The sequence below is a fragment of the Poecilia mexicana genome, unplaced genomic scaffold (assembly GCF_051168715.1).
Source record: "Poecilia mexicana isolate PSO_F unplaced genomic scaffold, ASM5116871v1 scaffold_19, whole genome shotgun sequence".
Taxonomy (NCBI): domain Eukaryota; kingdom Metazoa; phylum Chordata; class Actinopteri; order Cyprinodontiformes; family Poeciliidae; genus Poecilia; species Poecilia mexicana.
The window spans coordinates 7,607,482-7,632,685 of NW_028263388.1; the positions used below are offsets into that span (position 1 = coordinate 7,607,482).

The 25,204-nt window shown below is 41.6% G+C and overlaps 2 protein-coding genes across 2 annotated transcripts in view; one reads left to right on the forward strand and one right to left on the reverse strand.

Moving 5' to 3' along the window:
• On the forward strand, positions 1–19,080 carry unc13d (unc-13 homolog D (C. elegans)). Its single transcript, XM_015002333.2, has 34 exons — positions 1–450; positions 1,293–1,319; positions 4,096–4,152; positions 4,243–4,299; positions 4,382–4,489; positions 4,564–4,623; positions 4,778–4,844; positions 6,043–6,223; positions 6,309–6,353; positions 6,441–6,512; positions 6,595–6,664; positions 6,750–6,854; positions 7,098–7,190; positions 7,276–7,376; positions 9,659–9,776; positions 10,004–10,125; positions 10,289–10,379; positions 10,457–10,513; positions 11,360–11,457; positions 11,595–11,646; positions 11,725–11,855; positions 12,302–12,419; positions 12,640–12,792; positions 13,654–13,749; positions 13,861–14,067; positions 15,012–15,086; positions 15,184–15,263; positions 15,368–15,482; positions 15,562–15,633; positions 15,789–15,872; positions 15,968–16,088; positions 16,948–17,071; positions 17,343–17,560; positions 18,455–19,080. The coding sequence occupies exons 1-34, from the start codon at positions 388–390 to the stop codon at positions 18,565–18,567; spliced, it is 3,351 nt and encodes a 1,116-aa protein (XP_014857819.2). The 5' UTR covers positions 1–387; the 3' UTR covers positions 18,568–19,080.
• unk (unk zinc finger) overlaps positions 18,587–25,204 on the reverse strand; it is a 9,518-nt gene continuing 2,900 nt past the window's right edge. Inside the window, 13 exon segments of the mRNA XM_014970316.2 lie at positions 18,587–20,029; positions 20,032–20,146; positions 20,870–21,130; positions 21,230–21,411; positions 22,120–22,305; positions 22,396–22,497; positions 22,578–22,761; positions 22,872–22,937; positions 23,130–23,425; positions 23,518–23,602; positions 23,686–23,803; positions 23,916–24,051; positions 25,056–25,189. Coding sequence (XP_014825802.2) covers positions 19,992–20,029; positions 20,032–20,146; positions 20,870–21,130; positions 21,230–21,411; positions 22,120–22,305; positions 22,396–22,497; positions 22,578–22,761; positions 22,872–22,937; positions 23,130–23,425; positions 23,518–23,602; positions 23,686–23,803; positions 23,916–24,051; positions 25,056–25,189 — 1,903 coding nt within the window. The 3' untranslated portion in view covers positions 18,587–19,991.

A 25,204-nucleotide genomic window follows, 5' to 3' on the forward strand; every position in this document is an offset into this window, starting at 1 on the left:
CTAGTTTTTCATCTGTGATGGAGATTCATCAGCTGAACCTTCCTACAATACGAATAAAGTATTACCAGCAGGTCATTGGTGGGAATCTGCAAGTGCTGATTTCTTATGTGCAAGCAAACGCCGGAGAGCGAGCGAGCGAGCGAGCACTGTAGTTTTCGATTTAGAGATAAAGGAGAGCGCTGGTTGAAGAAAACAAAACAAAAAAAATAAAAACTCCTAAGTCACAGCAGTCACTGACGTTACCAGCCTTAACAGGAAGTGATGACTTCCGGCTGCTGTGTGATAGTACATCGAAATGCAGCGCGCACACACAGCTTCCCCATATCTCACACACGGAGCACACCAGCTCACCAGGAAGGAGCCTGATGATAAGATAGAAGCATCACAATGGCAGGTCAAACTGAGCAGAACACCAGAAAAGGAGAGAATTTACTGCAAACACCTGAACAGGTAAAAAGAAACAAAAAAACAAAAACCCACCAACTCACTTTAACAAAGCCGATGTGTGTTTAACACGGTGCCTCAGTTTTGCAGCAGTCGGTTAGTTGCCAACTAGGTGGTTGGTGCTGAGAATTGGTGCTGATCGACGAGATCGAGCGCTCTAATAACGTTACAAAAAAGATTTTCTTTGGGTTTCAGCTGCTGGTTGTGAGTTCAGTCATGTTTTTTCAGGTGATATTTCTGAGCAGAAACAAAACTGTGCTCTTTGCGATGTTAAAACGTCTGTCCAACCACTGAGTCATCGTCTCCTGATGGCTATTTTAAGGTCTGATGACAATGATTCACGGGGCTTTTAGATGTATATTTAAGTCAGACACTATAATACAAAACTTATTTTTGTCTCTTCCAATTTTCTGCATGGTTTTGTTGCTAACTCATCTGAAGGAGAATCCGTTTGATGAGTTAAAAGACCCTTTTGCTGCTTTGTGGAAAACATTCTGGGACAGCTGTTTTTGCTACGGCGTGTGTGTATCGTCCAACCGTGTTTGCATATCTATATTTACAATGTGAGATTTCCCGTTCAGTTCAGTTGTTTACTTTTTTCCCCCTGGATTTGAATGTTAAGCCTCCTCACGGTTGCCTTCATGTCATTTTCATAATCAACGATAGAGGAAGTCCCTCTCTGTGAGGGAGGCATTATTAGAAACACGAGAATAACTTGATTACTTTTTTAAACAGGGACAAATCTAGTAACAAAATGTCGCGAACCTCAATTTTGTCTAATTTTAGCTGCTTCATAAAATTTGCAGCCTCCTTATATGTGTTTATATGATTGTTATTTTTTTTTTCAGGAACATGGCACACCAAGACACAGGCAGGTAAGTAAGATCAGGTGACATTTAATCAGTTTTATGGATGGTCAGAGTAAGTTAAACAGATGTTTGAGGGCAACACTGTCACGGATGTCACTTTAAGGGAAACACAAAACTATGCTGTAAAAAAAAAAAACAAAAAACTGTAGTCTGTTTCTAAGAAATGCTTCACTGTGTACCAAGTAACTTTTGTTCTGCAATAAAATTACAAGAATGTACGAATAACCCACAATGTCAAAGGTCATCGACACAGAAAGCTAAAGAACTAAATTGAAGCAGAACCGTTGCCATTAGCTAAAAAGAATTCCAACCCGGAAAACATCTATAGGAACTACGACTGTCAAAATGGAAAAAGTACAGTTTGTACAGTTTTGCCTCTAAGTTTATATATAGTGCCTTTTTGGGCCATTTTTCAGATATGAATGATAGTTTGATCTTTTTTTAATCTGCCTGACACTCTTGGTTAGTGGTTGGGTGAAGCTATTTATTGTCAAACTAATGTGTTTGCTTTTTCTAAATCATGACAAGAGGAACTGCTCAGATGACCCTGATCAAAGGTTTACATACCCAAGTATGTAAACCTTAATAACATAAATTCCACCTTTAACTTCATGACAGCTTGAAAGTGTTTCATGCTTGTCTGAGATAAGACATTGGTAAATTTCCCGTGTGGTCTTGCATGAGCTGCATGTTTGAGTAACTTAATGATACTGAGGCCAGAAGACTTTCCTACTGTAGCCAATGACAGCTTGGCTTGGTCCAGTGTTTTGGATCATTGGTATGCTTGTGTAAATTTCTCCTCTGGTATAACTTGCTGCACTTACATTAATCAGTTTTCACCACAATTCCTGTGCTTCCTGTTCTAACACATACCCACACCATCAGTTATGCACTTTGGTGTTTCATGGTTTGAATCCTGTACTTTTATTGGGCGTCTTGAATCCATTACACCACTGTTTGTTTGTTTTTTGTTTTTTTTAAGTGTGTTAGCTGAAAAATATGTATTGTTTTTTTCCTACATTCAGACCAATTTTCCTGCCAGTTGTGTCTGAAATTGTCAATCGATTTGCAACTCAACGGAATCCCACATTTTCCCCTCGTGTATCAAATAGTTTATAAATGCGATGCATCAGACCACTTCTACCAGGTTATGCAAATATTTGGTTTGAGTCAGTTGGGTGGTTTCTCTTGTCATTGCGATTTTAAAAAGAGCAAACACAACTGTTCGACGATAAAGGTCTTCAACACTAAGTTGCACTGAAAAGCAGCAGTAGCTATTGAAACCAATACTCTGCCTGGGTATGTAAACTTTTGAGCAGAACTGTATGAGTCAGCTCAGCAGATGTCAGAACATGTATTAGTTATGTAAAGACACAACTATAAAGTTCATGGGTTCAAAAACATCTATAGTCAATGTAAGGATTAAGGTGGACAGGTACCAGATGTTGGTGGTTTCGTTCCACCCATCTGTCCGTCCGTCCATTCATCATCTAATGCATCATATCCGTGTAGGGTTGAGGAGGCTGGTCCCTGTTATGGGCCACTGTGGTTTAATCAGTAGAGCAGATATCTTACAAACTGATTGTGGGTTTGATTCCAACTTCCTCCTGTCACGTATTGATGTGCACTTGAGAACTGTACGCCGTTCTGCATATGTATGGATGTCAGAGTGCGACTGGGTGAATGTGGCTCTAGAGTAGGGGTAGACAATCCCCATCCTCGAGGGTCAGTGTTCTGCAATTTTTAGATGTGCCTCTGCTTCAACACACCTAAGTCAAATAACTCTGGAGAACTTGACTGCACTGAGGAGGTAATTCATCAGTTTGGTTGAAGTCTGCTGGACCAGAGAGACATCTACAAGTTGCAGGACACTGGCCCTTGAGGACTGGGATTGCCCACTCCTACTCTAGAGTAAAGTGCTTCGTGAAGAGCCCCATGTAAATTCAGTCCATCTATCTCTAGAAGTCTTTGGTAAAAAGGAGGTGTGCAAGCTGGACATGTGTCGTAAACATAACCATTTTCTCAATGTCTACAAAACCAAACACTGGATTTGTGATACAGAGAAATGTAGGAGACCATAGCCATAACTGGAGATGAAGTGGAAACTACCAAGAATCTGAAATTGCATTGAAGATGCTGTTATCTCTTCTGTCTTAGCCTTGCTGTGGAGGAGGATCCATAGTTAGTAGCTGGATTAGTTTAAGACATGAGAAGAGTGTTGTGTCCAGAGCATTGCACCCTGTATGGTTTCATTCTTGTAGATTGGGATGAGACCAGCATGACCAGCCCTTTGAATTTTCTGCTAACCAATCCAAACGAGCAGAAAAGCAGTGCTTCACAGTGGGCTACCTCGCTAGGGAAGTGTTAGCATGGGTACAAATTAAAAGCATTGTTTGTCACAGACAGCAGATCCTGCCGGTGTGCCTTGTTATCTGTCAGCCACCCTCAGAATAGGTGAGGAGACTTGGCCATCAAAAGGAGAGACAGTGGAACCTGCCACTGTGTTGATATCAACCAATCACAGACAGTCTTGTAGAAAGCCGTGTTGCTGCATTGAACAACCATTCTTCTTAAGTGGAGTGACATTTTTATAATTTCTATTTTTAAATGGCATGTAAATACATGTGAAATGTGATAATGTGAAACGTTGATTAATCAACCATCTAATTAAAAAAAAACCCAAACTCTCTAATACAAAATATACCTAAAACTTATTATTAAAATTTGAAGTTACAGAGTAGGATTAAAAGTTTGAAAGAAACTTTTTTTTTTGTCTCAACAGTTTTCCCCAGTCCATTCACGTAAACTCGGATTTACAAGGAGACAGAGAGACAGGAGGGTGAGTGACACTCTCAGATCTTGGTGTATAAATGTCTTAAGAGTAGCCTCAGCCTCTATAGGCAGCAAACCGCCCTGTTTGTTGTTTCAGGATTTAAAAGAAGATGAAAATCCGGAGGCCAAAGCCAGACGACACAAGGAGATGGAGGTACTCTAGTCTCTTTGTTTTATCTGGAGTAAAACTGTATCGTCCCACCTGAACCGTCGCTAAGTTCGACTTCTGTCCGTAGCTGAAGCCGCTGTATAAGGAGCTGCTGTACACCATCGCCCATAAGATGGGTAAACCAGCGTCAGCGGAGGTCTTCACAGACAGCCAGCTCCACCAGTACCTAAAGGAGGTAATCTCCCTTTAGCACGTAGCACAGCGCACGGTTCGCTGATGACTGATGGTTCTTTCCTTTCCATTTATCAGGCTTTCACTATGACAGATGAGGAGCACAACGGTCTGATGGAGAAAGTACAGAACACAGAGGTGAGAAAAGGAAATCACCATGTTTTTGTTTTCCATTCAATGAACCGTTTGAGACCCTAGTATCTATTTATAGATTTTGTATGAAATATCTTAACTTGCCATTAGCAGGAAGCCGAGTTTCTAAGTATCTGACATAACATGAAATCCCCTACAGCCGCCCATATACTGCCTGATGGTCACTGTGAAGGAAGCTAAAGAAATTCTAGGAAAAGACGTCAGTGGTGAGTTCTGCTCTACAATGATCTTTGCATCTGTCAGAATGGTATCATGATAGAAACAGTTACTGGAAGTGAGTTTATGGATGGAAGGATGGACGAACTGCTTTGTAGGCAGGAACACTTGCCAGATTAGTTTGCTAATTTCAGCTTTATTGCTATTTGAGATCCACTTCCTCTGGTCTCATTAAAAGATGTTCAACCTACAGGAACCTGCAGGAACAGTTGAACAGGACAGAAAAATGTATCACTTGAAACTTTCTACAACCTTGGTATATTTTCATTACTGGCCCATGTCAAGTCGGGAATAGAGACCTCTTCCTGAAGTACTGAAGTACTCTCCTTCTTCTTTGTGTGACAAAAGTTCAATCTTTAGGAGTTTGGATTGTATATTTGTTTGTTTTTTTTTCATTATTTTTTAGAAAATCATTTTTTCTGGTTTATGGTTCTGTGTGCCTGATGAGAGATTAGAATAATTATCTAAAAAAAAAAACAATTTTAAATACTATTCATCATTTCAGTGCAATCAGGACATTTATATTATACGACCAAATGGCCTCAAACAAACCCAAAATGTAAACTCTATTAAACTGATTATAGAGCTGGTAATAGAGTCAAAAGGTTTATAGATTTACCAGCTTCTTACAAATGAAGTCTTCACCATCTGGTCTGCTTGAGCACAACATTAGGTCCTCGTCAGAAGCTTTCTTCTTAGTGCTCAAATGTTTTTCTCAGTGAACGTATACTTTAGCTTAATTTTCTACAACATCTCAATAAATCCAAGAGTTTCCAAGTGTCACTATTCTAGCAGATATTTTTAATAAGTCATACATAGGGTTGCCACCCGTCCCGTAACATCACAATTAATTAGCATGGCACTTACCTTGTAAATAGTTGATGCCAACTGTTACTACCTTGCTCAGTTTGCTAGCAAATTTACACCTAGCTAGTGCCAAGCTAGATTCCCATTTGCCCTTAGTGCTGCCTTAATTCCTAATGGTGTGAATTCAAAATGTGTAGCTGACCATGTTATAGCTAAATTTTAACCTCAATATTTAAATGGTCATATTCCTATTTGTAGCTAACAGGAATGCTATGGGGTGCGGTCTTCAAGTTTCAAATTCAAAGTCACTTAAATCTTTAAGGTAAAATGGCAAACTTGTTGTCCACCTTAAAAGTAAGGATTTAAATGTGCTTCCGTCAGGTTTTAGTGACCCTTACTGCCTCCTGATGGTCCTGGAAGAGGAGGAGGAGAAAAAGAGCAGCCGCGCAAAAGCCAAACCCAGCAAATATGTTGTAAAGGGCACAGTATCACATGAGAAAATCTACCAAACCGATATCAAAAAGCAAACCTTGAACCCCATTTGGAACCAAACCTTCATACTGTGAGTTCAAATTTGTGACAAGTTTCTGATCAATTACGGAGAGTGTTGTTTTTTTTTATACACTTATCGTTTCTTTCTTCTTTAGAGAGTTTGAAGATTTGACGAGCACCACTTTCCACCTTGAAATGTGGTAAGAAGAGCAAGGGGGAAAAAGCGTCACTTTGCTAGTTTTTATTAAACTTTTCGCACATGTTCACTTTCTGCTCTTCCGCTGCAGGGATAAGGATGAAGAGGTGTCTCTCACTCAGAAACTGGAAGATATCAAAACCAATTTAAATAGTTTAAGAAGGTATCAAACTTTTCTGTTTTTAATTGACTAAAACCATAATACCTGGCGAGTATTGCTGTTTTCTAATCAATGCTCTGCTTAGGATGATCAAGGAAGCCAAAAAGGAGAAAGGCACAGATGACTTTTTGGGAAATATTGTCTTAAGACTAAAGGTAATAAAAACGTTTAATTTACTCCCTTATTTTACCGTAGATGTCTGTTCAGTCTTAAAAACCAAACTCTTTCATAACACTTTAGGATCTCCACTGCACTGAGGACAACTGGTACAAGCTGGAGCCCAGAACGGAGACGTATCCTAATCGCGGCCAGTGTCACCTCTTCCTCCAGTTCATCCACAAAGCTGTAAACAAATTCCCTCAAATCTTAGCTGTTGGAACCTTATCCCACATAGGATTTGGCACAACTGTGACTAGATTTTTTGCAAAAGTGTTTCTATCCCATGAACTTTTTCACATTTTATCAAAAGACCTATTCTGCAAACTGTAAACTAGGCTAATTTTATTGTCATCTGACCCTTCAGAGGTTATGAATACTTTATTTTTACCAGGTACTGTAAACCTGTGTGTGTTTTCGTGTCATTGGCAGAGAGACGGGACTCTGAGCGCCGGTCGCAATGCCTACACCAACTACTGTGGGATTCTGCAGCAGTTTGTCCAAGCTTACATTTCAAAACAACAGGTGCAACACACTTTCTCCCTGTGCTGTTTTGAATTCTGGTTTTCTTTCCTTTTTTTTAACACTGTTGTGATGTTTTCTCGCGCAGAGCTCCGCTCCGTGGAAAGGCGCACTGTGTGGCGAGGCTCAGACTCTGCTTGAACTCTACGCTACGCAAAACGACCTCTCTCCTTTTCTGCAAGACCTGGCGTAAGCACTGTGTTTTCCTCTAATAGAGTTTAGTGATTAGGCAAAATGTGAAGCCAGTACTGAATTTTCACAAAGTCAGCCAAGACCAATTGGGATATATTTGATTTATTTGAGAAGTGTGCAGTCACCTTCTGCCGTGCAATCGTACGGTTTGGGTTCGAAGACCGCCGAAAGACAAACTTCTCTTGAAGCCACTTTGGCCTTTCACAAATCAATCACTTGATCCGACCATGTACTGTTGTGACATACGCCTTCATCAGAGATGTCCAAAAAAAAGTTTAAAAAAAAAAAACCTGACTTTTTTAATGCTCTGATGTAAGGTCTGTCTAACAATAATGTAGATACATTAAAATTATTTAAACTGGTAAATGAAAAATATAATGAAGGAATATATTTTTAATTCACCATGGTTTTTTTTTTAATTTTATTTCAAAACGTCCTCACCACGACCTGACCAGCCACTAATCTCCGCCCTGCTATGACATGTCTCTATATCAGTCCTGCAGTAGCTCTCCCAGAACGTTCTCATAGAAGTGGCCAGGCCATTAAATATCTTAAGAGGGCACATCTAAAAGAATATTTAAAATGAATTAACTAATTTTGTATTTATTTTGGGGGTCTTGCATGTATGTCTTTCTATGACATAAACATGATTCTCTGAGGTGGGCAGCATGTTTTAATGGGGGCCACAGCCCCCTCTGTGCCTCCTCATGGGGGCACCACTGCAGTTGTGATGAATTGGGATAAATTTATTACCTGCCTGGGTCATTAACTCCCTGTGTCCACGTGACTGTCTTTTTATGCTCCTGCCCTCGTCTGTGATCCTGAAATGGCTTGAGTAAATACAAAAAATGTATGAGTGATAGATACTGTACGTTGTCTCCACTCCTCTAACCACAAAAAATTAGAACTGATCCTTGTTTCGGTCACAATTTCTGTACAAACTGAGAACTGGTAAATCATATGATCTTGTAGGAAAGCAAATACACTCATGCCAACTTGACTGCTGTTTCTTTCAATGCTCTTTTTTTCCCTACATTAAATGGAGTTCATGTGTGAATAAGCAACATTTCATTAGGGCAGGTCACACCACAGAAGTGGCTGTTCTTGAATGAATGGAGCCGCAGATTGTCTGCTTCATTTGTGAAAGTTCATCTGGCCTCCAGTGCCAAACAAGCAAACTTTGGTCTACTTGAAAACACGGGTCTGGGGTTAGCATGCAACCGAACCGTAGTGTGGTTCGCTCATGGACCATCCAAGCAAACCAGAGAGAGAAAGTAAACCAAAAGGAGGAAGTGATGTCACCTGTACTCATGATTTACATGTGATACATATATTACTCTCTGCGTCTCTGCAACCACAACAGGACGTCGTAATCTCTTAGTCGCCATGTCTTTCCTGCACTGCTGCGTTTGTCCCATATATGAAAACTAAAATAGATATCAGGGAGGCTCTTTAATCCAAATACACACAAATCAGTAATTCCTAGAACGGATAAATATTTTGGATATCTAGAGCAGCTTTCTTCCTATGCATTCACACTAATTTAACAATGATTTTTCACAGTTCAGATGATGTCACACTCATTTTTTTCTATTTAGAATGAATATTATGGAAAACTGATATTGAATTCACATCAGAAACTCTCACTTCAAATTTACGTGTATAATTTAAAATGGAATTAAAGTCAGGTGTGAATTTTTTTAAATTAAATATTAAAACAATTTGCCATTTCCTTGCTTTTAATGCTAAATAACATAGCCCAGGTCGTGTTGCCACCTTTTATATTTGTCCCAAATATTAACGCTCCACAACTCCAAATGTAAAACCTTTTCAAAGGCTTGACCAAATATTTTAGTCTCACGTGTTCACCAAATTGTTGTTAGAAAACTCAATTTAATGGGATTTCAATTAAAGTGCAAAAAAATTAAGAGAGTTCAGAAATTTTAAAATTTGGTTCTATTTAAAAAAGAAAGGGGATAAAACCAGCTAACATTTCATTAGCAGTAGACAACGGACTTTTTTGGTTTGAGCTGTTTAAATCGGGCCTGTTCTGAAAAACGGTTAGTTTGCCTCCCTTCAGGGGAACTTCTCCCTGGAAAGATGCTCTTAAAAGGTCATATCCTTATTTTAAGATTACAGATTTTAAAATTAGAATTTTTTTTGCTATACATTTTGTATACATAAAATTTTATGAAATAATTCTAAGTAACCCATCAAACACCGAGCGTTTCTGTCATACGCCTGCTCTTAACAAGTGTGATTGTGCTTACCCCTGCCAGGAAGTGGGTGGCTTACAGTAAACTGTACCAGAGTTTGGAGGTGGACTCGTCTGTGCTGTTCCATCAGCTCACCAGCATAGAGTACCACTGGCATCAACAGGAGCTTCCCTACCAGCAGGTATACATGCACGACTCACTGACTGCATAACAGGAAAAGATTTCAAACTTTTAGCGTACATTTGTGACTGATTTAACATTTCTAAATTAAAAAGAAACTATTTGCATAAGTAGTTTGCTTGAATTATCACTTGTAGACGTGTGTTTGGTGTCAGAGCTCAGGAGAAACTAGAAGTTAAGATTTCAGCACAGATGAGGGTTGTGTAAGGTCCCACTTTCTGTTGACAGAAACAGGAACTTGGGGATTCTCTTCACGGCTTCCTGCAGTACGGACTCTGTTTGGTTTCCAAATACAGAGACATCTTCCCCCCGACTCCCAGCGCCACTCCGAAACTACACACACTCCTCAGGTGTGTCTGGCTGAACACACACACGCGCGCGCGCGCGCGCACATACACACACACACACACACACACACACACACACACACACACACACACACACACACACTCATACGTTTTAATTATGAGCCCCACATAATGCAGTAAATGATTTTTATTTTTATCAATGCAGGATCTTGGTCCAGATCTGTAAGACTCAAGCTTTCCAGAAACTGAACCCGGCCAACTTTGAGCTTCACAACGAAGTCCACGATGCCATAGTGGTGAAGCATATTTCCAGTTATATTTTATGCTTCACTTATGGAAGTTTATCAAATCAAAATAGTAATTTTTATACCAGACAGGCACAGAGGAGTGGTTTACCATCAAGAAGGGTTTGCATCAGCCAATGACCAAGGTAAAAAAAAAAGACACATCACTTTTCTGAAGCTCAAATACACACAATAGATATCTTATTATTATTGTTTTTAGGGGGATTTTTAATGTACTGAAGCTGTATGGAAAGCTCATTTATATCACAATAATGTCTAGTTAAAATGACCTTTTGTCTGATAACTGAAATATATGTCATGCAGAGAAGAAAGGATGATGAATGGCGTTGCTAAAGTGTCCACACCCCTTTGATTTCTCTTTGCCTATTTCATCACTTAGCAATTTTCTGTGATGACCCAGCACAAAGTTCATCATACACTGCAAAACCACAAAATCTTACTAAAAGCATTTTTAGTCTAGCTTCTGGTACACTGACAAAACTAACTTACTAATAACATTTCATTATTGTTTTAAGTCAATAATTGCTTTAATATTGATGAAAAGGTTCCAGTTCCATTGATGGATTATTTCACTTATGACATGAGAAAAATATCTTGATATAAGTGAAATAATCTGCCGGTGGAATTAGAACAAATTCATATATCTAACTCTAACTTGTAAGTTAGTTTTGAGATATTTAAAGCGTACAAAGACATTTGCACTAGAAACTATAACAAAATACTTGGTAAGATTTTGTGTTTTTGCAGTGTAACTGTGAAGCAGCAGAGAAGTGATGGTTCTCGATTCTTCTTATAAATGAAAAGCAGTATATTTTACTATATATTGGAATTATTTTAAGTAGAATTGATCTCTGTTCTGAATAATAAGCACATATTTGGATCTATGAAATCTGACGATAGCAGTGTGGGAGTGAAGTTTGACTATATGTGTTGCCAATCAAACGCCATTTCTGCACTCTGCTGTAACGCAGGACCTGACAGAGATCGGGAGCGCCCTCTCTAGGCTGATTGCAGAAGTTCAGGAAGACATAAAACACAACAAAGACGTGTGGAACCGAGTTTTTGTCAGGTGACAAGAGCGACGAAAGAATTTTTTTATTTTTTATTTTTTTGTGGAAAAAACTTTCCATAAATCTGCCAATGTTGTGATAAAACACGAGTGAAGTGTTTCACGCCGATATTAATCAGTTGTTCTCTCCACTGTAGTGCTGTGCAAGTTGACGTCTTCACTGTTGTCTATCAGAAGTTTGACTCCTTGGTAAGCTGCGAATGGAGCAAGCTAGGTTCACATGATTCACCTCATTTCCTCCCTTCTCACGGTTCTTGTTCTCCATAGCTCGCAAAGGAAGTGAAAGCAACCCTCTCTATAATGGAGGACCAAATGGAGTTGAACCTCTCCAAAAGCCTGTTTCCTGTTTACCTGAGTTTGCAGGCCATCCACAAAGACAAGGCCTTCCTACAGAAACGGTCTGAAATCATCACAGATTCTATTATGATGTGTTATTTTATTTTATTTTTATCTAACCTAACAACTGGTGTTAGATGAATTTCTTCAGGGTTTTTTTTATTCTTATGCTGTCATTGAACTTTTTCACAATTATCTATTATTATTTAATGATTACGTGACACAATGGAGGAAACCGGTTGCAATGGATTACATTAGGGGAATCAGAATAAGGGGGTTGAAAACAAAATAAAAGTATGTCACATGATTTGTGACATACTGATTTTTCATTATGTTTTAATACATACAAACGTCCAATTTATTATTACGTGCTTTTTGTGTTGAAAGAAACAGGCTAGTGGCTATAAACACAATAGTTAAAAGAGAAAATGTTATCCAAGAAGACTGAGCCGCAGAATAAAAGATAAATGAAACAAATATTTATGTTTTTTTTTTCTTTTTCTTTCAGGGGATTACTCCAGCTCACAAACTTTCATGAAGATTTCCGGGACGCCCTGCCGTACTGGCTGAACCAGGCGTTCAGCACCACTCAGGACAGGGTGGTCAGGGCGGTGCAGGTTGACCAGGTAACACGTCTTTGATGATGGGCGATATGGCTCACCGACCGCTGGGGGCAGCATAAAGTGTTGCGCACAGGAGGCTAACGTTAATGCTTGAAAAGGAGTAGAGGGAGGCGCTAACTCATGCGAGCGCCACTGCTTAGTTCTATTTCCGCAGAGTTAAAGAACTAAACCCAGTTCTTAATGAAACCCAGCTTGAACTAAACCCAGCTTGTTGTGCTCTCAGCTGCAGCCGCTGCAGGTCGGTGCGGTCCCCATAAAGCACAGCTCCTCAGCCGTAGACCTGGTGGCGTGCATCCAGCCAATCTGCCACTTATGGGAGCAGCTGTCATGGCCTGACCCCGAGGAGGCCTTCATGCTCATGGTCAAACTCACCGAGGTACAGCGCTCAGCTCCTTTTTTTCTTTTTACATATTTGTTAAAACTATCACTATCCTGTGATAGTATAATATGAGAGACATAATCTGTCATCTGAACAAAGGAACCATTCCGTCAGAAACAACCAATCAGAGCCAGCTATGAATGCTAAAGTTAGTTAGCTACCAATGCTAAGCCTGTCACAGGAAGCAATTAATCACATAATAAATTTAGACGAGCTATATAATTTACATTCTGACGATTCATATTTTTCAAAAGGCAATTTTGTTTACAGCTACATCACGATTCATTTTATTTATGGTTCCAGTTGTGTGTGGTTTTTGTTTGTGTTTGTAAATAAAAATGTGTTTTTATTTTGGATATTTAAAGTATCTTCCAGTTCCAGTGTGGAGTGGTTCTGTACAAAATCAAGGTTTATTGATTTTTGAGAGGGCGAACGTACATTATTAAACCATTATCAATATGTTAATTGAAAATGATCTCAAAACAACAATATTATTGTCCGACAGAATAATTACTGGGACAAATTATCGCCAATTAAATTTGTGATGGATGACAACGGTTTTTGTGAAACATTAAGTTGTTTCTCTGGCCATTAGCACATTTAGCAGTACGTACATGGAGATGATTGTCAGCGCTAAGACACCCCCTCCTGGCTCCGATTGGTTGCTTCTGACTGGCATTTCTATTTGTCTCATACCAGGCTGTCGTGACATGGTGACATTTTTAACAAATATGTAATAAAAAAGAAAAAAAGAAAATCATATTTGTAAAAGTTACATGCTGCAGCTTTACGGCCTTTTTATGCAACTGATTAACTTTCCACTGATTAAATGAAGTAAATTTCTTCTTATGTTTCCAGGATGTTTGTAAGATTGTAGTGAACTACTGTCACCTCCTAAAGGAGCGGGTCCGGGTGCTGTCCGAGAACTCGGACCACAGCATCGCCATCAACATGGTAGCCGAGCACATCTTCACTCATGTTCATTTAGAAACTTTTCTCCACATTTTCCTCCATGTGTCTCAGGCTTTTTTTTGTTGTTGTTTTTTTCTTCTCCTTCCCTTGCAGCTGTGCGTCGTCGTGAACGACCTGGAGCACCTGCGCTCGGTGCTGACCCGGCTTCCCTCTCAGCTCAACTGGGAGGGCCTTCGCATCCGGACCCAGAGCGTCATAGGGCAGAGCCAGTTTGAGAACACGCTGCATTCCCAGCTTCAGCAAGCCAAGAGCATCCTCTGCAAGGAGATCCGGTCAGCGCTAGACACTCTGGGGAAACAGGTAGACCACGAGTCACGCGCTTTAGTGTATCTCATTGGGACATCATGTGACACACCAACATGAAGTCGTTCATGATTCTGACGTGTGACGAAAACAAATCGTGGCTGTGGAAAATTTACAAGTACAAATCTGAAAGTGTGGTGTGGATTTACATTTGAACCCACTTTTCTCTGATATTCCTAAATAAAATGAAGCAGAAATTTATGACTCATATATGAGAACTTACCGACAAACCATTTAATCCTTGTGCACCTCTAGGTTTCACAGAAGAGTGTCTTGACACAAGCAATATTTAATCTTGTTTTCCCAAAAATAACCCCGTTTCATCGCCATCCTAAAATATATCATCTCAGGACAACATCCACTGGAAAAACACAACAACTCACCAAGTATTTTTGGTCTAGTTTTTAGTGCAAATATCTTAGTACACTTGAAATAAGACAAAACTAACTTACAAGTAGCTTTTCAGTGACAATAAAGAGTTTGTTTTTAGTCAATAATTCCCTAATATTGATGACAAAGTGTTAGTTATATATCGGTATCGGGAGTGAAAATAAGCAGATCGGTGCATCCCAAATACTTTTCTTTGACAGAAATCTGAAGACCTGAGACTGGGGTGGAGGTTCACCTTTCATCAAGACAAGTCAGAATGGCCTACTCAAAGTCCCTTGACTTGAAATATATGCGTTACACTGTTATGATTTACATTTTTTGTTTAAAAAAAAAAGGAAACCTTTGCATCATTAGCACTCTTGTGCTGCTTCGTGTTGGTTATTCACAGATGACCCCTACAGTTCAGACTGAGGTTTGTGGTTGTGATGTGAGAAAACGTGAAAACCTGCAAAGGCTTTCGCGCCTCAGTGTTTGTGAAAGAAACATGCTTGTTTTTAATCTTCATGAGCTGAATGAAATGAAAGTAAACACAGCTCTGTCTGCGCTCTCAGCTAAACACAGACATCGAGACTCACGTCCGGAGCATGTCCACCAGGCGGAGGATTCCCTCCAAGTCCACAGAGGACGTGAGTCTGCTCCTCGTTACGATACTTTCCTTTTATTTCTCTCTCTAACAACCAGCTGCTATTTTCCCTTCACATCCTGTCGCTCGTCTCCTCCTAGGCTGCAGCCCCTCTGATGCGCTACCTCGAACAGGAGCTGCAGTACATGAATGAAAACCTGGTTCAAGAGAACTTCAACAGGTGCTAACCCGTCTCTGTCAAACATGCCAAATCTCCTCCGTTACGCCCGTTGGTTCGTTTCTTTAAACGTCGATTTGTGCTTTATTTTCCTCTCCCGTGACCAGCCTCCTGACTCCGTTGTGGCAAAACTCTGTGAAAATTCTGTATCAGATCTCCACCCAGCATTCGCAGCAAGAAGGGCTCATGGTGTTCTGCCAGAGGCTGCTGTACACGCTGCAGGTGGGTTTTTGCCGTCGGAGCTTACTCGCCCCTCGGTAACCGTCTCCGCAGCCTCACGGTGTGTGTCCTCCGCTTTTAGTGTCTCGAGCAGTGTTTCCACGCCGACGGAAACGGGCTTCCTCAGAAGGCGTTGCACTCCGACGAATACAAGGTGAGTCCCGTCGACACCGGCAGCTGAGTTCTCTAGTATTTCATTGAAACGCTATCGATTCAGGTCCGTTTCCTGTCTGGTGAAAAAAATAAATAAATAATTTAGGTACAGCCATGAAAAGGCTTGATTTCTGTGATTTCCTAATGCTTGAACAGAATCTGAAGGCTCACCTCACTCACCACTCGCTGACCAGCCACCAGCTCATAGAGAAGTTCTTTAAAAGAAAAATATCAGAGCAGGTGAGTTATTCATTTAAAAATATCAAATGTTAACTCCTGTGAGAGTTTTTTTGTTTTTTGTTTTTATGCTTTATTCTGCTTCGACCGTCTCGCAGAGAGATTACCAAGGGGAAAAATACGGAGCGGTCACCCTCCTCACGTCCTACAGGAGGTCTGACCAAAGGCTGCACATCGAGGTGCTCAACGCAGTCAGCCTCCTACCAATGGACTCTAACGGTACAACACAACAACCACAGCTGTGTACTGTCTTTCTCAAAGTATTCAAACACCTTATTATTGATTTGTAAAGCAGCTCTAGCTCGGTTGGTTTGTACAGGGGAAGAAAGTCTGTCAACGGCAATTCTGGGTCAAATGTTCAGATTTAAAGGGGACCTATTGTGCAAATTCACATTTTGTATGTTTTTCTACTTCAATTTGGATTTCTACTGCTGCTAAGAACAGCTCAAGCTGTTTTTTGGGGGTCTTTTTTTTGGGCAATGAGTTAATGTTTTTTTTGGTGTCTGAAAAAATGAGCCGTTTCAAAACCTAATCGTTGAGCCAGAGTCGTTACCTAGCAACCCATGCCGAGCTCCTTCATGTTCGGCCAGCTGGTTTTACCGCTGTATATGCTGACCAATGGCTACTGGAAAAGACAAATGTTTTGTTGTTGACTTACCATCCAGAATCTACTTGCTACATTCTTGTTGGTTGCGCAGGAGGGTCCACTTCTGCTTTTCAAAGATGCACGGTCGTATGATCACGCATCTGTTTGCAGTCATTTTCACGTGCTAGTGTAAACATCGGGTCTCTGGGGGCGTGGCCAGCAGCAGTTTATTTAAATTTAAAGTGACGAGCAAGGCACCTTATGATCTTGTTTTGTATAGTCCATCCTAACCTGTTCAAGGAAGGAGTTCACCTTTAAACTATCAAGTGCATGTTTAGGGTTGACCTAATGAACGTTTTTTCACAATAATGTTTAAATTTAAGACAGAAAAAGTTGAAGCGGAGTGTTAGTACTTTTCCACGGTCGATACATAAATAAAGAAAAATGCTCGAGACCCCTGCCTACATGACCTGGTACTTTGATGCTTGCCAGGCCTCAGCGACCCGTTTGTGCGTCTGTGCCTGGAACCCAACCACGTCTTCCCCGAGATAGAGCCGCGCTGCACCCAGTACAAGAGCTGCGATCTCAACCCCCTCTTCGACGAGGCCTTCGATTTGTAAGTCTCTCTTTGAGCAAACACAAACTCCTACAAAGTATTCCGGTCTCATTTCTACTGCAAATATCTTGGTATACTTGAAATAAGACAAAACAAACGAACAAGTAACTTTTTATTAATTTATAGGAACTTGCTTTCAGTCAATAATTCCTTAATATTAATGGAAAAAGTGCCAGTTCCACTGGCAGATTACATTTCGCTCCTCCTCTAATGCTTCCCGTGGGATCGCTGTAGAGGTAAACTCCCCGGTGACTTGCTCTCCGTATCGCAGCCTGGTTTCACTGGATCAGTGCCAGACTCCAGGAGCGTGCTTGGTCGTCACGGTTCTGGACCACGACACCCTGAGGCCAGATGACTTTGAGGGCGAGGCGTTCCTGGCCCTGGAGGACGTACCTGGAGTTTCAGAACAAGAAGGAGAGGAAGTCGACTCGCAGATGGACTCGGCACCTGAACAGATACGCCTGCCTCTGATGCATCCTAAACCTAATGGTAATAAAGTTTTTTTTTTTACCATTTAATAAAGGAGTGGGATTAAAAAACATGGCAGGATACCTTGCTATAGCTTAGAACCATTCCCTTTAACCTTCTTTGTATCTAGCATTAAATTCAACTTGTTCTCCTAATTTGTTGTAGATCCAGGAGGAACAGTGTCTTGTTTTGGTTTAAACTTTTTCTTGTGTGACAAATAACATTAAACTGATGGTTTATTTCCTGTATGGACCAGTTGACACCTACAAATTATTAAAGGGGCAGTATTATGTAAGATAAGACTTTTTGAGCTTCACATCATGTTATGTTATTCCCTCATCAAAAACACACCCAGAGTGTTGCTTTGACTCTTTCATGCATGTTTGAGAAATCCTTTAATCTCCTTGGCAACCAGGTGTGCACAAAAACCTGGGTGAACCTAGCTCTGCCTTCGAGACACAGCTACTCCTCAATGTTGCAGTTTCCAAGCCTCAGAGCTTCCCCCACTCAGCTCCCTCAGACTAGCCAGCAGCAATTAGCAAACACCTGGTGGAACTGTGTGTATGCTGAACTCATTGTACATGTTACTTCTCAGTGAAACTGTGGTAAAAACATTGTTGAAGGGTTATTAGAGGAGCCATGTTGTGATGACTTACTGAAAGTAGAGTTTCAGAAAAAGCAGGAGTTTTTTAAAGAGACAGAGGCCCAATTTTAGGGTGTTAAATGACAGTCAAATTTCATTTAAGTCATTTTGGAACACAGTTACTTGATCACGCTATAAAATTACACTGTGCGTCTGGAAAAGACATGATGCTGCCCCTTTAAAGATATTTTCAATCTATTACTTTTTGAAAGCTAAAATCTGGAGGGATTTAGTTTCATTTCGTTTCCCTCCGCCTGGCTGCGTGTTCACAGAGGACAGCATCCTGAAGCTGCTGGAGTCCCGGCGAGGAGAGCGAGAGGCTCAGGCTTTCGTCAAGAAGCGACGCCAGCGGGAGAAACAGTCCCAGGAGGCGGCGCAGCAATGACAAAACGCACGGAGACGCGTTCTTCCTCCAAAAATATACAATTTGTTTTTAATGATCAGTACCAAAAACCAAAAGTCAAAAAAACAAAAAAGAAAAAGAATGCACTCAGAAAGAAAACACTGGTGTTGCATGAGTTGTGTGTGGACAACATGACCATCACAGTGATCCGAAAAACACTTTCACGCCCGCGTTTCAACATCTACATGTCCGCATGCATCCCGATGGTTCGTCCAATCAGTGCAAGAGAAAGATATAACATCACTTATGTATGTGTATACATTTATATATAATATATATGAAATATATATATTATACACTGTTGAAAGACTGAAATGTCAAAAGAGTACTACAAATGTAGAAATTTGGCAGAGAAAGCTGTCACATATTGATTTAAAAATAGCTAAAAAGCCTTATTTTTATTTTATTTTATTTTTACTTTTTTTTCTTGAGTGTTCTGAGCTTGATTCATATCGAACATAAAGGGTGTTAAAATAAATAACATCTGAAACTGGACTTGTTGGCCTCATTTGTTACACCTTCCTATAGTTTCTGCAGAGACAAAAAACCTGAGTATGAAAAAGAAAACTAGGCCAAATTCTATTTTTCACATTTTTTTTTAACTATTTGAATTTCTTAATTACTAATAAGCAAGACACTCTGCTTACAGCACTGTGATGAGCTGAAGCAACAAAGAATTATTGGAAATATGCCCTTTAAGTGTTTCCAGAGGGACCATTTTTTTCCTCTAAAGATGTTCCTACTCCCTGAAATATAATTTTTTTAAAAAACTGATTATCTACGGTGTCATCCATCCATCGAGCCAGTTTTCAGACTGACGACACGATCACAACACCAGGACGAACACAGCACAGTTTATTTCCCTGTTGTTTTGTGGAGGAGGGGGAAGGGCAACGCCAAACTCTGAGTGAGTTTTAAGTGCCAAAAATACAAAAAGCGGACGTCTTTATTTCCCCCCCCTCCGGCGAATCACAAAACTCTCCGGATGGATGGATGACACTCTGGGGGAAATATTGTCACTAAAGTGAGATTATACTTTTTGAATTATATCATTTAAAAGCTAGCTATGTAAATGCTTCATAGTTAGGGGGTCAGAGTAAAATATAACAGCAGGTATTTTAAGTTATTTTCACAAGTGAATCGCAGGGGGGGGAAGTACAGTGTTGCTGGTCGAGAGCATTAACTAGCAGAACCTATCGTTTTCCTTGGGTAACACTGGCGACAATAACGACGTCTAACTCCACGACGAGAGCACTTCCTCAGCGACCCTCGCGTTCAAAGTGCGCGACATGGTATTTGGTCTCTCTTTAGTCGCGTCGAAATGGTGGTCAGGATCCGAGGCTGGCAAGGTGTGGAATCAGGACTGACTGGTGTGGAATCTGGAGCGGTCCCACGGCACGGCGAGGTCAGGAGAGCTGCTGCTCAGCGGTCTGTTTGGGGCAGAGGGGCACTCGGTGGACGACGAGCAGCTCTCGCACTGGAGTCCGTGGCCGCAGGGCAGCGAGGCCGAGCCCTGCTCCCCGCACGTCACACAGCACTGCCTCTGCTTCCTGTACACCACCTGGCAGACACGACGGCAAAACACAGCGTTACCCTGGAGACCGCAAAGGGAAGGTGTATTTTGCAGCATCTGCTGCTTTACAGAGATAAAACTTAAGACTTTTGTCACCTTAGAGCTAGAGATGCACTGATCGGTATGTATGTAATACTATGCTTTGTTACTTATTTTACATTATAATTACAATAATTACACTTTATAAACAATTTGAAAGGTTTTTCTCAGTTTGTTTTTGTCAGTTTCTTTATTTTACATTGGCTGTTGTTCTCCTAATTGCACTGACTGAGCAAATTAAAGTTGTGTTGTTTTTTTACAAATAAATTTGTAATTCAGTACATTTATGTCTGTGTTTGAAAAAAAAGAAGAAGAAATGTTTCAAGTCAATTCAGCCGATTTTCTGCAATAGATCGGTATCGGCCGATACTAAACCTCAGATATCGGAATCAGAAGTGGAAAAAAAGTCACTAATCAGAATCCAGCTGAGAATCTGTGGTGATGTTCTCCATCCAATCTGACTGAAACTATTTCTAAAGAACAATTTCCAGCTCTAAATGTTACTTTTATGTTATGTTCACACAGCAGTCAAATGCAAAGCAAACCTGAAAATATGTTTGCTCATATATTTGCCAGGTGGCGAATTTTTTTTTTCTTCCATTTTTATAATTCTACTGGGGTTTATACATATCATTGCCAAATATGATAGTGGTTTGCCATCTGTAGGATCACCTGTTCCACAGCGTGTAAGCAGCTGCAGAGTTGAGCCTGCAGGCTCAGGACCGACTCCAGCGGCAGGCGGTGCAGCAGCTGGAGCTGATGCAGTGCAAGGTGGGGATTGTCTCCGCTCCGCAAGCTCTCCAGCGCCTCCTGCAGGAGAGAGATCTGCCTCTGCGCCTCCTCCTCAGCCTCTCGGGCCCGCTCGGCTTCCACGGCAAACCGGGCTGCGTTCGCGCGAGACTCCTCCGCGTCCGCTTTGACGGCGGCCCACGACTGGGGGAAAAAACAAACGAGCGCGTCGCTGAATCACTCCGGCTTTGTTTTTGCTCGCACTACAGAAACGCAGCCGTTGCCGCTCCTCTACCTACCTACCTGAGCTGTGTGCCTCCAGCTGTGACCCCACTGCTTCAGCGCCCTGTGAGCGTCCTCCAGCTCCTGCTTGAGCCGGGCGGTCTCTGCACAGGGGCCGGAGGGCAGCAGGGCGGAAGGGGTGCCAGGAGAACCCTGACCCGACGGGAAGTGCTCCCAGATGTTTGTGCTCATGCCGTTCAGACCTACAACAAAACAAAATAATATACATAGAGGTGTAATGAGTATTAATTTAGGGTTTCTGCGGGTTATAGCAAGTCAAATGTAAGACTTTTTAAAACCTCAATGCCACGTTGAATGAAAATTTAAGACTGGAAAAAATATAAATGTAAGGTATGGTTGGGGGAAACTGCTGCATTATAATCAAGCATAACAGAAACAGTAGCTTTATATACTGGATATGACTCGTTTTAAGCTAGGCACTTAGCTTAAAATGATACCCATGCAACCATCTTCATATGGGTTGTCAACAGAAGTCAGCCAGTGACAAAAACGGACAAAGTCCAGCGAGCTGGAGATAAATTTACACATAGACAGACACAAAAAAACCCTAACTAGCTAGCAAGGGTATATTAGCTAGCAGTAGCCTTAAATGCCTCGAATCACAGCATGCAATGAAGATGTTTGCATGTGACTCAAACTTGTGCCTGACAGAAAAGTCCCACAACAACAAAATTTAAGACTTGTGATTAACATATTTAAGGCCAACTTACTTTCTGTGTGTGTGTGTGTGTGTGTGTGTGTGTGTGTGTGTGTGTGTGTGTGTGTGTGTGTGTGTGTGTGTGTGTGTGTGTGTGTGTGTGTGTGTGTGAACGGATTTAAGGCTTTTTAAGACCTTATTTTAGACACATGAATTCAAGTCTAAAATTGCATCTCGAATCTGATGTTCGTACCTAAAGTGCTATGAGATGGTCCGAGGAAGGGGCTCTCTGATAGGCTCGGCTGTGACGGGTGAGAAGAGAAGAAAGGTGAGGCCTGTGGCCTGACTGGGGGCGACGGAGACGGAGAGCTGAACGGGGCGGAGCTGCTGAACGATCCTGGAATGTTGACCGGAGCTGAACTCTGAATCTGGCTGCCTCCTGCAAAACCAGAGAAAACAGAAACATGTCTTAAAAATGATTACTATTTGTGTGGTTTTGTGTTTATTTTATCTTCATGTTTCGAAATACCTAGCATCACCCCAACACTGGGCAGGGCAGAACTGCTCTCCATGCTCCTCTCCAACGCAGAAACTCCGAAGTCATTCAGATCTAGATCATCCAGAGCCGACTCTGTCACACAGCAACACCGGGGCGTTTGAGTTTAATCAGATCTCATGTCAGCTGTAGCAGAAATATGAATTATGGCATACCGACGACTGATTCAACCGTCTCGCTGGTGGGGTAAAAAGGCAGGGCGTTAGCGTTCATTCCCGAGGAGATGCCGGACCCTGGTGGGCCGAGACCGGCGGGGCTGGGAGGTGTGGCGGCTAGACTGGAGGGGATGCTGGAGGACAGACTCAACGGGCTGCCGACAGGGAGGAACACTAACAAGTCCTGCAGAAGAAATAATAGAACTGAATCCTTCTGTCATTTCAAAACAGATACAAAAATGCACAGAGTTTATAGCCAAAGCTATAGCAGTTCAATTTTTAAGAGGTTTGTACCTGTTTGCTCTGCGTCGAAGCAAATTCCCTGCTCCGATGTTCGAGAGCGAACCCTCTGTGTTTGGCCTGAAATTGTGGGCAGATGTTGTAAAAAGATGTTAAAAAGACTCAATAGAACGTTTTTTCCCCAATTGCCTCATACTTTCCAACTCTTTAGCTTAAGTAGCTAAATTGAAAATTTGTAGAAAGTACCATTATTTATCCAACTAATCGTCTGATTTGCAGTCCTGCTGAGTTTTCCAAAGCACACGTCCTCACCTGATCTTCCCGTTCAAATCCCGGTGCCCTGCCGTACCCCCTCTCCCCAGCCCAAGGAGACAGCGGGTCTCCTCCCCCACTGGCACCCTCACATAGCGACAAAACGCTACCCAGCAGCCCTTGCTCTGCCACGCATGACACCGCAGAGGGGGAGAAGTGGTCTGACGCGGAGCCGAGCCCCATGCCGTGACCACCGGGACTCTGGGAAACGTCGTGGCCGGGAAGAGGATCCGGGAGCCTCGGGGGAGGAGGGGAGCCAGGGCTGGGGAATATCGACTCCTCTGCAGCAAAAGGCTCTGGAGGAGGATTCAAACCAAAGACACATTGAACTACAGCGAAAACGAATCGACAGACGTTGAAACGCAGGGCCGTTCTGCTGGGATCTTACTTTCAACATGAGCGAAGGCACAAAATGGTCCTCTGGGACAGCTGCCACATTGCTGCATGTCATTACACTTGGTGGATTTATAAATCTGTAACGAAGGAAACAGTTCCCAATCAGCTCCTGTGGTTTCTATGTTAGACTCAGGCAGAACAACAGGAAGCGAATCCAAACCTCTGGGTGAAACTGCTGCTCTGTTCTCGTGTGGCAGTACTGACATCCCTCGGCTCCCTCGCACTTGCTGGGATCCCCCCACTCTTCGCCCTGCTTCACCGCCGGACATGGCAGCGCTCTGCAGTGGCAAGAAACAAACAAACAAACAAAAAAAAACAAGTTCTCTCTTTAACAAAACATGAACCAACTAAAAATGATTAGAGTATTCGAGAACTGAAACAGGAAGTCACCTGTATTTGTGCTTGTGTGGGCTGCGCCGCCTGTCTTTGCTGTTGTGGTAATACGGACAGGCGTATCCTTGACGACACAGGCGGGGGGGCTTTTTACAGAGCTCCGTCTTGTAGTGGGTCAGCACATAATTGTTATCTGGAATAAAAAGGAGAGCAATCTGTCAGGCGGGTGACTGGAAGACATCAAAAGGCATCGCATTTGAAAAGAAAACGTTTAAACTGCTCTTGCTGAAGATTTGGGCAAATTTAGGTGACTAGTTGTTTCTTTCTGCCATTTCCTGATTTATGCACAAATCGGTGTTCTGTTGTGTTTGCCATTTTTAAAAGTGGTAATGAGAAATGGTCGCATTATATTTATGGCCCAGAATAGCACAGAAAGTCAACAGTTCCCAATTATAGTTCCTAGGAAGCAGGCCAGTAACTAACAATTATTTTAATAATTGATTATTCTATTGATTAATCAGATGCAAAAATCTACAGAATTTAAATAAGACAAATACGCAATTCAATTCCTTTTTTTGAATGAGAAAATAAACATTTGTTACCTAAAATGCAACAACATGGCCTTATTTTAGTGATCATTTATAGCAGAGATTGCATCTCTAACATCAACATTCAATTTCATGCCATTGATATCTTCTCCATACAGCTGGCAAAGAGAAATCCAATCAGTAGCCTCAAAACAACCCTGTACAGCTTCTTAGGCTTCCGTAGCCACATGTGAAAAGCTCAGTCCTGTCAACTGGCTTCATAACCACACAGCGTAGGGCTGACTTGTTCATTCATTTTTGGATTAATCGGTTAATACCTGGACAGCAAACAGTGCTAATGAGATAGTTTTGTTTTTTTTACTGACTATGAACCAGGTGAAGCTAAAACTCCCACTTGAGGAGCTGTAAATAGAACAGATATACAGATTTTTTTTATCTTGCATGTAGAATGAATATTTTTTATGCAGCTTTGGCCATTACTGCTATGGAGGTGATTATTAGAAACACAACAGTTGAATCATAAAAGTTATTCATAAGCTAGCTTGCTTGTTTTACTGGTATCTTATACAACATTTCTGTACAAACATTTGTTAGCAGAAGGAAAAAGCTGGTCCCTGCTGGAACACCTCATTACATATCTCAGATTTACCTTGCCAGCGCGGTTCCTCGCTCAAGATCTTCTCTATAAGAGCCGTGCTCGCCGCTTGACCCGACTGCGCGTCTCCGCTGCCTCCTCCTTCCGCCGCCCCTGACCCTCCTTGAGAGTCCAGCACCTGCACTTCCCTGTGGAGCGCAGAA

Coding starts and splice junctions, on each gene's coding strand:
- unc13d (XM_015002333.2), top strand. CDS start 388: ATGGCAGGTCAAACTGAGCAGAACACCAGAAAAGGAGAGAATTTACTG. Junction 4,624..4,777: donor AGAAAGTACAGAACACAGAG/GTGAGAAAAGGA, acceptor AATCCCCTACAG/CCGCCCATATACTGCCTGAT. Junction 4,845..6,042: donor TCTAGGAAAAGACGTCAGTG/GTGAGTTCTGCT, acceptor TGCTTCCGTCAG/GTTTTAGTGACCCTTACTGC.